General features: G+C 55.1%; 1 protein-coding gene across 1 annotated transcript in view; it reads left to right on the top strand.

Moving 5' to 3' along the window:
* Nucleotides 1-13,416, top strand: part of SEMA5B (semaphorin 5B) — a 37,878-nt gene extending 24,462 nt beyond the window's left edge. Inside the window, exons 9-21 of the mRNA XM_047735279.1 lie at nucleotides 556-763; nucleotides 862-1,069; nucleotides 7,573-7,690; nucleotides 7,831-8,012; nucleotides 8,976-9,119; nucleotides 9,330-9,477; nucleotides 9,587-9,812; nucleotides 10,003-10,221; nucleotides 10,658-10,828; nucleotides 10,932-11,081; nucleotides 11,399-11,443; nucleotides 11,874-12,079; nucleotides 12,305-13,416. Coding sequence (XP_047591235.1) covers nucleotides 556-763; nucleotides 862-1,069; nucleotides 7,573-7,690; nucleotides 7,831-8,012; nucleotides 8,976-9,119; nucleotides 9,330-9,477; nucleotides 9,587-9,812; nucleotides 10,003-10,221; nucleotides 10,658-10,828; nucleotides 10,932-11,081; nucleotides 11,399-11,443; nucleotides 11,874-12,079; nucleotides 12,305-12,463 — 2,184 coding nt within the window. The 3' untranslated portion in view covers nucleotides 12,464-13,416. The remainder of the gene's footprint in view (nucleotides 1-555; nucleotides 764-861; nucleotides 1,070-7,572; nucleotides 7,691-7,830; nucleotides 8,013-8,975; nucleotides 9,120-9,329; nucleotides 9,478-9,586; nucleotides 9,813-10,002; nucleotides 10,222-10,657; nucleotides 10,829-10,931; nucleotides 11,082-11,398; nucleotides 11,444-11,873; nucleotides 12,080-12,304) is intronic.
* The last annotated feature ends 342 nt before the right edge of the window (nucleotides 13,417-13,758 follow it).

Consider the following 13,758-nt stretch of genomic DNA (forward strand, 5'->3'; position numbering starts at 1 on the left):
CTCCCAGAGTCTCTTTACCCTTATCTGGTACTAGGGATAACACTCTCAACCTCAAAGATAAGTGCAAGGATTAAACACGCACCTGACAGGATGCTGCATGAATGGTAGCTGCCCTCCAGCTCCGCTTCCGAAGGCACAAGAACTGGGAGCTGGTAGGAACACAGGATGGGGAAGGCAGGTTGTGGCCCAACATGGGGGAAGAGCACCTACAGAAACAGTAGAAAATCTCAGGACACTTGATATCCACACTCAAACGATTCATTTTTCGATAACCCAGCCCCTTTTTCATCCTCCGCCCCCCCACTTCACTGTCCCTCGCAGGTCCCTCCTCCGCATCTTCCCAGCCTCATTTCCCTTAGTTCTCAAGGAAGAGGCATCTCTCCTCACAGGAAGGGGTTGCAGGGAACAGAGGGAGGATGTCAGGGTGGGGGTGGCGGGGCCGGGATCGGGTAATCACGACCTGCCCGTGGCCGCCTGGGTTATGATAAGGAAGGACAGGGGACGGGGCGGCCCGTCGGCTGGGCCCGCGTGACCCCCACGCCCTCCCCGCTGTAGTGCGGCACCCTGCCAGAGGTGGGCCCCAACGAGAACCTGACGGAGCGCAGCCTGCAGGACGCCCAGCGCCTGTTCCTGATGAGCGAGGCTGTGCAGCCGGTGACCCCCGAGCCCTGTGTCACCCAGGACAGCGTGCGCTTCTCACACCTCGTGGTGGACCTGGTGCAGGCCAAGGACACGCTCTACCACGTGCTCTACATCGGCACGGGTGAGCCCTCGGCGCGCGGCCCGGCCTCGGGTGGGGAGGTGGTTGAAGGGCGAGGCCAGGGCTGGGCCTTCAAGGCCCCCTTCTTCCGGCCCCTCCAGAGTCAGGCACCATCCTGAAGGCCCTGTCCACCGCGAGCCGCAGCCTCCGCGGCTGCTACCTGGAAGAGCTGCACGTCCTTCCCCCCGGGCGCCGCGAGCCCCTGCGCAGCCTGCGCATCCTTCACAGCGCGCGCGCTCTCTTCGTGGGGCTGAGCGACGGCGTGCTGCGGGTCCCGCTGGAGAGGTGCGCCGCCTACCGCAGCCAGGGGTAAGCCAGGGGTAAGCCTGGGCCCGGGAGTGGGGGAGGTGTTGCAGGGCAAGTGCACGGGCCAGCCCTGGCCCTGGCCCTCTCCAGGCTTACACCCTGCCTGCCAGTCACACCTCGGAGGTGGCTCTGGAGAGGCAGAGCTCTGAAGCCGCCTGGGGTGGCTTCCTGACCCCGTCTCCAGTTGTTTGCCTTTGGACAAGTCACTTAACCTCACTGAACCTTGCTTCCCGGGTCATAAAATATCCGCAGGCTTTTTGTAAAGGTTAATTGGGCTAGTCTGCATATACCATTTATCACTGCCTGGGGGAGGTGTGTGCTTTCCCAAATGAGGGTGGCTGCTCTATTCCTTGTGTCAACCCCACAGCTCGGGCCTGTCAGCCGTCTCTAGCTTCCTTGATTTATTCTCAGCCCCTTTAATCCAGAGAAAGGTCTTTATCTTTGAAACCACGGGACTTACTACCCAGATGTGTGGGGAGATCAGAGAGGACTCTATCTCTGAGTCAGCATCAGATTTTTGCTTTGCTTCCTTCGTGACTTAGAAGAGACAGAGAGGCCTGGCTTGGGTGGGGTGGGAATGAGGAGCCATGTGGAGCTGTTGGTTGTATTTGCTTCCCAACTGCTTCTGGGACCTTAGCTTCAAGTGGATTCATGAATTTGGCAATAACGGCACTGGCATTTCAGGGGAAAAACAAAAATCTATTCCAAAGCCAAATGGAAATGTATCTCTGATTCCTACCATGTGAAGCTCCCCCTGAGCTGTGCCCCTTCATTTTTGAGATAAATCGAAAGCTGTCTTAGCTGGCACAGCTGCAGCCACGTGGGCTCCTGTGGCCTTTGCAACCCAGAAGCTTCCTGGCCGCGCCCGTCTGTCCTCCAGATCTGAGAGACACATGGTACCCCTGCTCCAGCCCCTGTGGGATATGCCAGGAGCTGAGCAGAGGGCCGGACACCTGGGGAGGAGACTGGATGGTCACGGGGTGGCAGCCAGGGAAAAAGAAAGGGAGAGCAGACACTCGGGCTCCCCTCGGCCCCAACCCCTGGCTCCAGCCGCAAAACCCCTGACATTTACTAAGCCCTACAGTGCTCAAAGCACTTTGCAGGACTGTGGATGTGGGAGAAGGGAGACAAGATGAAATGGGCCCAGGACACTCTCATTTCCCCCAGCGCTGTGGATATCTGGACCTGTAGCGGACGTGTGGGGAGGGACAGTGGGGCATCGTAAGCGGGGCCCCCATGGCAGAATTGGGCTTCTCCCTCAGCTCCGTCATCTCCTAGCTACACGATCCCGAGCAAGCTACTTCACCTTTCGAGGTTTCTCCTCAGGGGAAAATAGGAGGAAACTGTGATGGAGCAAATGATAGTTCATTCTGGCGGAGATATTGTAAGGACTGAGAATTCCATTCAGGAAGTGCTCATGCATGGCAGCTGGCGTCCTGATTCCCTTCTTATTTCCACAAATGCATGTCGGGGCCCTGCAGCCGCCTGGGCTCTCTGGGGCCTCAGCACTGTGACGCTGGGTTCAGGCAGCACTGCTTGGCACAAATCACAGGCTCTCTGCTGACGGCGTTGCCCCCGTACCTTGTGTTCTGCTTTAACTCTTGTGTTGTTATTAAACTTTTCACGTGTGTCTTGTCACTTAGGAGCTGGTAAACCTTTGAAGGCAAACCCACTACTGTCCCAGTAGTTTTTAGACTTCACCAGGGGGCCACGTCCAGCCCAAGGCACAAAGTGGCCTTGCACACATGACTGATCCGTCAGCTCATTGATCATATGGCCTGAGAGGAGGTTGGTGCAGGAGAGGAGTGGGGAAGGGGACCCAGGCCAGCTGGGAACGCCAAGGGAGGATTGGATCTGAACCTTCGCCTGTGGGCACTGAAGTGGTCTTTGAGCCGGGGAGGGGAGTGATAGGCAGAGTGAATAGGTGTTTGACAAAGATCAATCAGACAGTGGTGAGTGGCATTGTCAAGGGGACAGACGGTTGGCCAGCGTGAGCTAGTGTGGCTCTGGGCCAGATATGAGGGTCTGCAGGGGAGCCAGGGGAAGGAAAATGCCAGGACATTGCCCCACTCACGTGATGCTGCAGAGAAGGGACAGGGAGGTTGCGTCCCATGGCCGGGTGGAACAGCAAGGTAGAACAAGGTCAGTTTGGAATCTGATACTTTCACCCTCTTTGGATTCCTGAATTTGGGATAAGAGACGCTGCTGTAAGGCTCTAGGTAGATCTGAAAATGTGAGGTCTCATGATCACAAAGTTAATAAAATGACCAGAGTGAGGCCCTATAGTCACCAACTTTGTGTACCCCGGAGTCTGGAAGCCAACTGTCACACTATATCTGAATTTGTGCTGTTGGGGGCAGGTTGTTACAGGGTTTTAGGTTTTACTGTGTCCTAGCATAGATATTTCATGCTTTTTTTACCTCATTCCTTCCAAAGCTGGCAGGAGGATGAGGGTGGATTGGCAGTGGCCTTTTCAGGCCCCCTCCACTGCCCAGAATCCAGGGGCTTGTCTCCAGCCCCTCCTTTGGCTCAGGCAAATCCGCAGCCCCATGGGGCATACCCAGGACCCTGGCCTGGCCAGAGAGAGATCAGGGCCCACAAGAGGCGGGGCAGAGGAAATGAACTGTTGATAGGCTCTGCAAAGCAAGTGTTTTATGTGTGAACCGCCTCCTTCCTCCTTTCAGCATGCCTTTCATGCCACACTGGAGGGGATGTGGGGGTGTCTACACCGGCTGGCTCAGGAGGGTGGCTTAGAGAGTCTCCTTCCAACCTCACTCCCTATAGGAAATCTGGGTTTTCCTCCTTGGCCATCTGAAATGATGGCCACTTGCTCCCAGTCTCCACCTTGGACAGCTCCCACTGTGAGACTAGCGCTACCCCGTGCTGGAACCCGCCTGCTCTTCAACTTACACCATCCTTCTCTGTCCTGCCTCCCAGCCCATGGAATGAACCTGTTCCCTTTTGTAATGGCTGCTTGAGACACTGCAGTAAAGAAGACATGGTGAAAAAAAAAAAAAGAAGAAGAAGACATGGTGATATATTATTGGTCTAATGGCCACTTTTATGAAAGGAACTCTCAACTGATACCCATTTTTAAAGGCAGACACGCTTTAATTCTCTCCTTGGAGCTTTAATTTTGTTAAGAATATTCCCTGCTCTGTAAGCTTTGGAGTGGTCTTGGGCCAAAAGCAGTGAATGTGGCCAGGAAGAGAGCTTGAATATTGGCTCTGGGGGAGTCATGTAAGCCCCGTCAGGCGGCCAGGACCAGGAGAGGGCAGAGCAGGCGTATCTGTGGACAATCTGGTCTCTTTCTTGTCTGGGAGAACTGAGAGCCGGCTGAGAGGGTGACGGACCCCGAGTCAGGGTGCTGGGGCCAGTCTGGGCTTTTCTTCCCTCCCTTCTTGTTCTGTCATGGGTTGGAAAGACAAGGCACTTGGTCTCTTGGCTTGGGAACCCTGACCAACATGGCCCCGGAACAATAATGCTCCACCATGCTGTTCCTGAGAATCACCTGGGGAGTGTTTAAAAGCTTCCAGTGGCTGGGCCAACGTTGGTCCCTAATGCCTGGAGATAGGTGGGTTTTTTATTTTGTTTGCTGAAGCTTTTTTAAAGATCCCTAGGAGTTTCCAATTTGCAGTCAAAACTGGGAACAATTCTTCTAGAACTGGCTAGACCATAGATGAAAGAAGTAGCATGAGGCAAAATTGCATTCCTCAAGAATCATTTGCTTTTATCTTGTACAAACTGATTCAAATTTTCTGCTCTTCTCCATTTTCTCTACTGACAGACATTAGTTTCTGATGAATAGAATTTTATTTATTATTATTATTCATCCCTAGTCATGGCTCTCTTTTATTTAATTTGTGTTGCTTCTGAAGTGCCCTATCAGCTGGTTCTGGAGTTTGATTCTGCCTTCTGAGACCTGACGGAAATACCCTCAGGAGTGTGGGCTTCAGTGAGTTCTGATGGGCTGGATTTGCTAGCAGCAAGTTTGGTCCATGCGTCAGCCAGAGAGCAGAATCTTGAAACCACCTGTTGCGGGGACTACTTTGCCTATGTATGGTATCTAGTCCCATGGTGTCTAGTTTGATGCATTCTGCTGGTGAAACACCCCCGCATCAAACCAGTGGCCCCAAATGAAAATACGAACACACTTATATTTGACAATTTACACAAATTGTCCTTGAGTCAATAAAATGGAAACAGATTCTTGAGTAACAGTTGAGCATTCTGGATTCCCGGGCAGGCCATGGTGTGCTTGCTGGGGTCCAGCATGGGCCTCACCCACCGAAGCCCCAGGCATCACCCCCCTTAAATGAGGTCACGGGCTGCCTGAGCAAGGGGCAGCATCTTCAGCTGCCTCTGGCAACAAGGGGAAGCCCCACCCCCTGCTTGGTGAGCTCTATCATATAACCTCATTTGTCTTTGGAACCTGACATGGTCCATTGAACTCCACTGAAAATAAAGAACTCACCTGACAGGAGACTCTCCCTGAAGCTTCGAGAGGAAAGAAAGATTCTATCCTGGAGACACCAAAAGGAGAAAACCCTTGACTCCTTCATAGATTCCTTTCACCCTTGACATCCTTGGCCCTTTTGGCCCATTGAAAATCCCTCTGCAGAGTCACGTCATGGTGTGGACTCCCCCACCTCCCTTTACCTGAAGCCTATTCTGCTTCCTGGCCTCCAGTTTCTGCCCCCACTCCCAGTGCTCTCTCTAGACCCTGTCTAGCAGGCCCACTGCTGGGGAGCAGCCGGGTCTGGTAAAAGGGGTGGAAGTTGGGAAAGGGAGGCAGAAGGGACCCAGAATCCCCTGGGGTTGGCATGGGTTCATCCCGGCAGAGGGTACTTCCTTCAGGCTCCAGAATCTGGTACTCCGTTTACTTAGCAATGAATAGCCAATCCTGATTCCATAATTTCCATACTCTTTTTCCCCTCCTTGAAATCTTACTAGTAGAGATTTAATTGTTTTAAAAGTTTTATTTGTTTATTTAGTTTTAGTAATCTCCACACCCAAGGTAGAGCTCAAACGCATGACCATGAGATCAAGCATAACACACCCTTCTGACTGAACAAGCCAGGCACCCCCAACATTAACTTGTCGTTGTTGTTGTTAAAAACTGCAAAGGATGGGACGCCTGGGTGGCTCAGTCGGTTAAATGTCTGTCTTCAGCTCAGGTCATGATCCCAGGGTCCTGGGATCAAGCCCCACCTCAGGGTCCTTGCTCAGCAGGGAGTCTGCTTCTCCCTCTGCCGGCTTCTCTCCTTGCTTGTGTGCTGCCTCTCTCTCTCTCCCTTTCTCTCTGACAAATACATAAATAAAATCTTTAAAAGAAAAACTATCAAGGATACAATGAATACATCTGAAGGAGAAAGGGAAGAGAGGAGCCCTAGAACGTGAGAAGTGGAGGCATCCGGGACATTCATTGGTGTGTGAACCATTACCTTCTCTAGGTCATTGCAGATAGACCAGCCCTGAGAGCCCGGGAAAGGGGACATGAGCCATGTGATCCTTCTCTTGGCAGCCTGCGCTCATTCTCATGATGCTGACGCACTAGACTCTGGTTCCTGCCGCTGAGCAGCACAGGCATGTGGGTACCCAGGAGCGGACCATGCCTTGGTGTTCCCTGACCCTATGCCTGTGGCTTGAGGCATGGGGCTAGGTTCCCTCAGTGGGTGAAGTCAGACACAGCCTCCAGCTGGGAGGCAGGAGCGTGGTGGAAGAATCATGGTCAAGAAGTCTGGGCTCCTAGAAAGAAGAAGAAGAAGAAGTCTAGGCTCTAGCCTCAGCTTTGCCATGTGTAATTCATGTGATATAGGTGACACTCCTCTTCCCTCTCTGTGACTGTCTCTTCCTTTACACAATGAAAATGTGGTGCTGTGGATCCCAGTAATTCTCACCTTGGCTCCCATTAGAATCACATAGGAGTTTTTAAAACCTCCTCCCTCCTCCCTGGACATTTTTGTATGGACGGGGCAGGTGTTGGTGTTTTCTAAAAGCTTCTTTCGTGATTCTAGTGTGCAACCAGGGCTGAGAACCCTGAGCCAGACCGTCCCTCATCCATCACTCATGTTTTACAGTGCTATCATCATAGTGTCTGGCAGAGAGGCACAGCACTGCTGCCTTGGATTTCTGTTCCCCTTATCTTCTCCTGTGGGCCTAGATGGGGAGCACGGGCACCCAGGCTTGGGGAAGGCAAGGTTAAGCGTGTGGGCCCTGGAAGTCAAGGGTTTGAGTCCTTGTTCAGCTCTCTGGGTTTCCTCCATATAACATGGGGATAATAACAGTACCTCCTGCATTGGGTTGTTGTGTTAAATTAACTCATGCTCATAAAGTGTTTAAAATTATTCCTGACACACAGAAGGTGTTCAGTGAGCTTAGTTATTACTGTGGAGGGCAACTGGATGGATCAGGGCACCCAGAGGGGAGTGGCTAGGTGTGTCCATGGGATACAGGTTGAGGCTGGGAGGCCAGCAGGCTTGAGTCTCAAGACCTCTGTCTGGCAGGGCGTGCCTGGGGGCACGGGACCCATACTGCGGCTGGGACGGGAAGCAGCAACGTTGCAGCACACTTGAGGACAGCTCCAACATGAGCCTCTGGACCCAGAACATAACAGCGTGTCCTGTGAGAACCCTCTCATGCTCCCCACCTGGGACCTCTCCCCCCAATTCATGCTGTGACTCTCCATCAGTATCCCCGTGTCCCCTGGGACCTGGTATCTTCCCTCTCCCTGCCTCCTTTGACCCACTGATGTGTATCTGCAGGTGCGAAATGTGACTCGGGATGGGGGCTTCGGCCAGTGGTCACCATGGCAACCATGCGAGCACTTGGATGGGGACAATTCAGGCTCTTGCCTTTGTCGGGCCCGAGCCTGTGACTCCCCCAGACCCCACTGTGGGGGCCGAGACTGCCTGGGGCCAGCCATCCACATTGCCAACTGTTCCAGGTATGTGAAGATACCTGGATGGTGGCTGCCTTGGACTGGGAAAGGGACTGGGGTGGAATAGAGGAAATGGGGCTTCCCCAGACAGGTGTTCCCACAAAGGGACAGAAACCACTTCAGAGCCATGCAGGGAACTGGAGAGGTGGCTAAAATACAAGCACTCCACTCTAGTGGGAAAGAAGTCTCTGCCTTGTGGGGGCTCTTGATACAAACAGGAAGGCTGGACAGGCCCAGGAGTCACAGATCATGGCCTCAATAAGCCTTGCTGTTCCAAACATGAGGGATAGCATGGGATGGTGGTACAGTAGGCAGAGCTGGTGCCCATCCTGGATTGCCATCCTCTATAAGAATGACCCTGGATTCTCTTAAAATAATTCAATTCTCTACACATGTATTGACTGAACTGTCAAAACAACCTCATGGGGTAGGAATACAATCATCCTTACTTTAAAGATAAGAGTTTTATGAGGCACATTTTCAGTAACTTGCCCAGGCTCATACAGCCAGGAAGTGATACAGCCAAAACTTGAAAATTGGAGTCAAAGTAAACAACAGTGAGTGGTGTCTGAGATTGGAGCAAAGCATGGGATGTTGGAGAACAGAGGAGAGAGCGTGGCATTGAGTGCAAGGGTTGGGCAACCCAGAAAGATGAAACAAAGTTTGCATATTGAAAAGGCAAATGGAGCCTTTTCTAGAGAATGTGTCCTTTGGCCTCACTAGTATCTCCAGGCCCTGGGTCCTATCTCTATGCCCTTAGCCCTGGAAAAAGGCCCTCAACACATGTTTGAGGAATGAATGAACACAGGAACGAATAAATAAGTCTGCCAGAGCCGACCTGGCTAGGAGCTGCCATTTCCCAGGATCACTGTCTAATAACAATATAAAATCCACCTGCCCAGATATAGATAGATCTGAGTAGCTAGAAGTCGGAGGGTCACCTGTTCCTGTCCCCTCTGACCCCACCAGGAATGGGGCGTGGACCCCGTGGTCCTCGTGGGCCCTATGCAGCACGTCCTGTGGGATCGGATTCCAGGTCCGCCAGCGAAGTTGCAGCAACCCCGCGCCCCGCCACGGCGGCCGCATCTGCGTGGGCAAGAGCCGGGAGGAGCGGTGAGCGAGCGTGTGGCCAGAGGTTTTGGAGGCAAGCTAGCCCTGCAGTCCCAGACTTGCCCGGCCCCCTAGGAAGTGGCCTGGATTCTACGAGTGAGCCAGTGGACTCTTGTCCTTCTCAGGCTTGCACTCCTAGTGACCTCTTGTTAGGGAAGGGGGTGCCTGCTCCCTAGTGCGATGACTGCTCCCCCCACACACCCTTCCCCTCAGGTTCTGTAACGAAAACACGCCTTGCCCGGTGCCCATCTTCTGGGCGTCATGGGGCTCCTGGAACAAGTGCAGCAACAACTGTGGGGGCGGCGTGCAATCGCGGAGGCGGTCGTGTGAGAACGGCAACTCCTGCCCTGGCTGTGGCGTGGTGAGGCCCAGTCGAGGACCTGCCCCCAGGGAAGGGTGGGGGGAGGCGGGGCCGCAGGGCAGGCCTGGGGCTGCAGGTCCACCAGACAGCGCCCGCTCCCATCCCCAAGGAATTCAAGACGTGCAACCCCGAGGGCTGCCCAGAAGTGAGGCGCAACACGCCGTGGACACCGTGGCTGCCGGTGAACGTGACTCAGGGTGGGGCGCGGCAGGAGCAGCGCTTCCGCTTCACGTGCCGCGCGCCCCTGCCCGACCCCCACGGCCTGCAGTTTGGCAGGAGGAGGACAGAGACCAGAACTTGCCCAGCGGATGGCTCGGGAGCCTGTGACACCGACGGTACAGCGCCGCGCCCCACTCCCTCCCAGGCCCAGAGCGCTGGCGCGGGACTGGGGGAGGCCAGAGTCGGACAGAGAGCAGGGAGGTGGATCGCGTGGCTTGGAAGGAGCTGGGAGGCCTGTGGGGCGGGAGTGGGGCCGTGGGGTGTGCTCCTCACTGAGGCCAGTCTCCCCACCCGTGCCCCACCCAGCCCTGGTGGAGGATCTCCTACGCAGCGGGGGCACCTCCCCGCACTCGGTGAGCGGTGGCTGGGCCGCGTGGGGCCCGTGGTCGTCCTGCTCCCGGGACTGCGAGCTGGGCTTCCGCGTCCGCAAGAGAACGTGCACGAACCCGGAGCCCCGCAACGGAGGCCTGCCGTGTGTAGGCGACGCAGCCGAGTACCAGGACTGTAACCCCCAGGCTTGTCCAGGTGACCCTGGGCTCAGGGAGCCCCCATTTGGGAGACCCATATTACCTGGCTCATACCCAGATAACCTCTTCTTTTTGCCAACTCTGTAGAGTGGGCCCTAAAGCAAGTCTGTGGCCTGACCACAGACCTCTTCTCCCGCAGGGGGGGGTCCTTTCCTCATCTTCCCTGTCACTTTTTTCTCTCCCCTAACGGGTTAGCCAGATTAGAGGCTAGATTTGCAGTGGGGTTGGTTTTTGATGTCACCTCTGCATCCTGCATTTCCCCCTGCACCCCTGAGGAGGAAGGGGCAGTCCCTAAAAATGGGCGGGGGGTGGGGGTGCAGGTGATGGGGTCAGGGTGGTCCAGGGCAGAGTGGCCTAACTTGGGATAGGGTAGAAGTCTGTCTTGGGTCCTGCCTGCACCTGCAGCCCCCTTCACACACCCCATCCCCTTGTAGTGCGTGGTGCCTGGTCCTGCTGGACCTCGTGGTCCCCATGCTCAGCCTCCTGTGGCGGAGGCCACTACCAACGCACAAGGTCCTGCACCAGCCCGGCGCCCTCCCCAGGCGAGGACATCTGTCTTGGTCTGCACACAGAGGAGGCACTGTGTGCGACACAGGCTTGCCCAGGTATTAAGAACATTGGGCCAGGGCTGGGGAGCCCCTTGGATCCCTCTGATCAACCTCAGGGGGGCCCAGGTCGGTTAAACTCAAGCCAGCCTGCAACCCACAGAAGGCTGGTCCCCGTGGTCTGAGTGGAGTGCATGCACTGAGGATGGAGCCCAGAGCCGCAGCCGGCACTGTGAAGAGCTGGTCCCAGGGCCCAGCACCTGTGCCGGAAACAGCAGCCAGAGCCGTCCCTGCCCCTACAGCGAGATTCCTGGTAGGCCCTGAAGCCAGAGGCTTCACCCCAGCCCTTCCCACCCTGAGCTCCCATCCTCCTTCCCCTTCTAAAAAACCTTAGCAGGTCTCAGATGGAACACCAGGGTGGGCGGTGCGCCTGCTTGGGGCTGTTGCCCTTTCTTTAGTGAATGGGCTAACCCCTCTTAGAGACGGGGTCTGAGTGGGGACAGAGTGGAATGAAGGCCCATGTCCCATGGCTCAGCGCTGACCCAGGGGTCCTCCTAGAGATATCCCTCACCCCAGAGGGAGCCTTCTCTCCTACCTACACCAACCCCCTCTTCGCTTGTCTTCCCACAGTGATCCTGCCTGCCTCCAGCACAGAGGAGGCCACCGGCTGTGGAGGTAAAAGGAACCTGCCCCACTTCATGACACTTTCTTTCCACCTCTTCTCCCCAAAGAGGAGACCAGCTCTACTCTGAAATCTGGAGTCTCTCCACTTCCTGCTCCAGAGAAACAAACCTGCTCTGGACCGTGTATGGGGGGTCCGAGAGGTTCCATCTCTGCCCCCCAACTAAGGAGGCAGTTACTAAACCTGTATTCAGGAAGAGTCACCCAGCTCCACCCCCTCTGGTGGCCTCCTCTTATCTCAACCACAAGTGTCCTGTGAGAGAGGCCCCTGGTGGCAGACTGCCCAGCTTTCCTGTTTTCAGTGGCTCTGGCCTCAAAACCCTTTCCTTTATGTCTCAGAGCCTCTTCTTGGGAGGCAGTCAGGAGTGGAGTCTCTCCTCTTCACAGTGGGCCTACCCTTACCACTTGCTTCTTCCTCTCCCAGGGTTCAGTCTCATCCACCTGGTAGCCACAGGTGTCTCCTGCTTCCTGGGCTCCGGGCTGCTGACCTTGGCAGTGTACCTGTCCTGCCAGCACTGCCAACGTCAGTCCCAGGAATCCACACTCGTCCACCCTGCCACCCCCAACCACCTGCACTACAAGGGTGGGGGCACCCCCAAGAATGAGAAGTACACGCCCATGGAGTTCAAGGTGGGAGCCTTCATACAGAGGCTGTGGGGTGAGGGGTGTCTGGGTTCTGGCCCTGAGTTGGGCTGAACTGGGCTGGGCACTGGGGAGGGCGCCCTGGTGGTGTGAAGTGTGTCAGCGGCCAGAATGTTTTTTCACTGCCTGGTGCCTGATCCCCTTGCCCTGGCCTGTCCCCTTTCCCCATCTCTCGCTTACCCTTTCCTCTCTGGTTCCTTCCTTCTTCCACAGACCCTGAACAAGAATAACCTGATCCCCGATGACAGAGCCAATTTCTACCCTTTGCAGCAGACCAATGTGTACACAACCACCTACTATCCCAGCCCGCTGAACAAACACAGCTTCCGGCCCGAGGCCTCGCCTGGACAACGGTGCTTCCCCAACAGCTGATAACACTGTTCTGGGGACCTGGGCTCCTCGTCTTCTTGAGACACAGAACAGGTGGAAATGGGACGGCGGAGCCAGTTTGGTTTTCTCCTTCTGCACTAGGCCAAGAACTTGCTGCCTTGCCTTCGGGGGTCCCATCCGACTTCAAAGAGCTCTGGCTGGTGGTGACCATGGGAGAGAGGGCTGGCACATGGCTGCACTTCCAGCTCAGCCCAGGTCTCTCATGGCCTCCTTGCGACCCACTACCGTGCTGATCTCCCCTGCCATGTCTGGGCTGTGGACCTACTGGGCATGTGAGGAGCTGGAGAGTGGAGATGGAAGGACAGCAGACTTTTAGGTTTGGGCTAGAAATGAGGTTCACATGGCCCCCATGGGCCGAAGCTGTCCCTCTCTGGCTGGCCCCAGGAAGGGCCTAGCCTCCACCCTGATTATCTCTGAGAGGAACTAAGCAAATGGTCCCAGAAGCTGCAGATTCTCTGCCCAGGGCTGGGCCACTGTGGTGCTGCCCCAGTGTGACCTGGGGACCAAGGCTGGCCCAGGTTGCCCACCTTTGCCTAGCAGTCTGTGCTTTGCCCAGGAGACATCCCTCCTCTGGTCAGAGACAGTGAGGGCTGGGGACTGAAGATCGATCTTTGCTAAGAAGCCCTTTAATCTGGGCTGGCACAGGCCTCAGCTTTGCCCTCAGAATTCAGGAAATGTGGTCCGAGAAAAAGGGAGGCAGGAGTCCACCCTCTGTGCCACTATGGAAACTGTCTTCGATTGTTGCTCGGTAGAGCTGTTGGCTGAGACCTGCCTGGGAGTCTCTGCTGGCCCTTCGTCTGTTCAGGAACACACACACACACACACATATGCACACACTCTCACACACACGTATATACACACTCAACATGCTACAGCAACAAGAAGGATGTTGGGCTGTGGCATTATTAATTAAAGATGATATCCAGTCTCCAAATGTAATTCTGTCTTCGTGCCTATGTGTGTGGGCTCCTCTCAGCGTGGGCTTGTCAAGCCGAGCAGTGCACTGGGGTAATAGGTGGTCTTCTCAGGGGGGTAGGGAGTAATCCACAGAGAATTTGACTTTCGTAGAGGATATCTTTTCACAAGTGACAATATGTACATACACACTTGCTGCTCTAAACCCTTTTTGGGAAAGAGATGAGGGACAAATTCATAAGTAGGGACACAAGGTCCACCAAAGACAACACAACTAGAGATTTTTCTGCTTGTTCCCTTAGCAGCTCTTCTGGGCAACAGCTCCAGAAAGGAAATGCATGAGTGCAGCAGCAGAGTATTGA

The sequence above is a fragment of the Lutra lutra genome, chromosome 1 (assembly GCF_902655055.1).
Source record: "Lutra lutra chromosome 1, mLutLut1.2, whole genome shotgun sequence".
In the NCBI taxonomy this organism is placed as follows: Eukaryota; Metazoa; Chordata; class Mammalia; order Carnivora; family Mustelidae; genus Lutra; species Lutra lutra.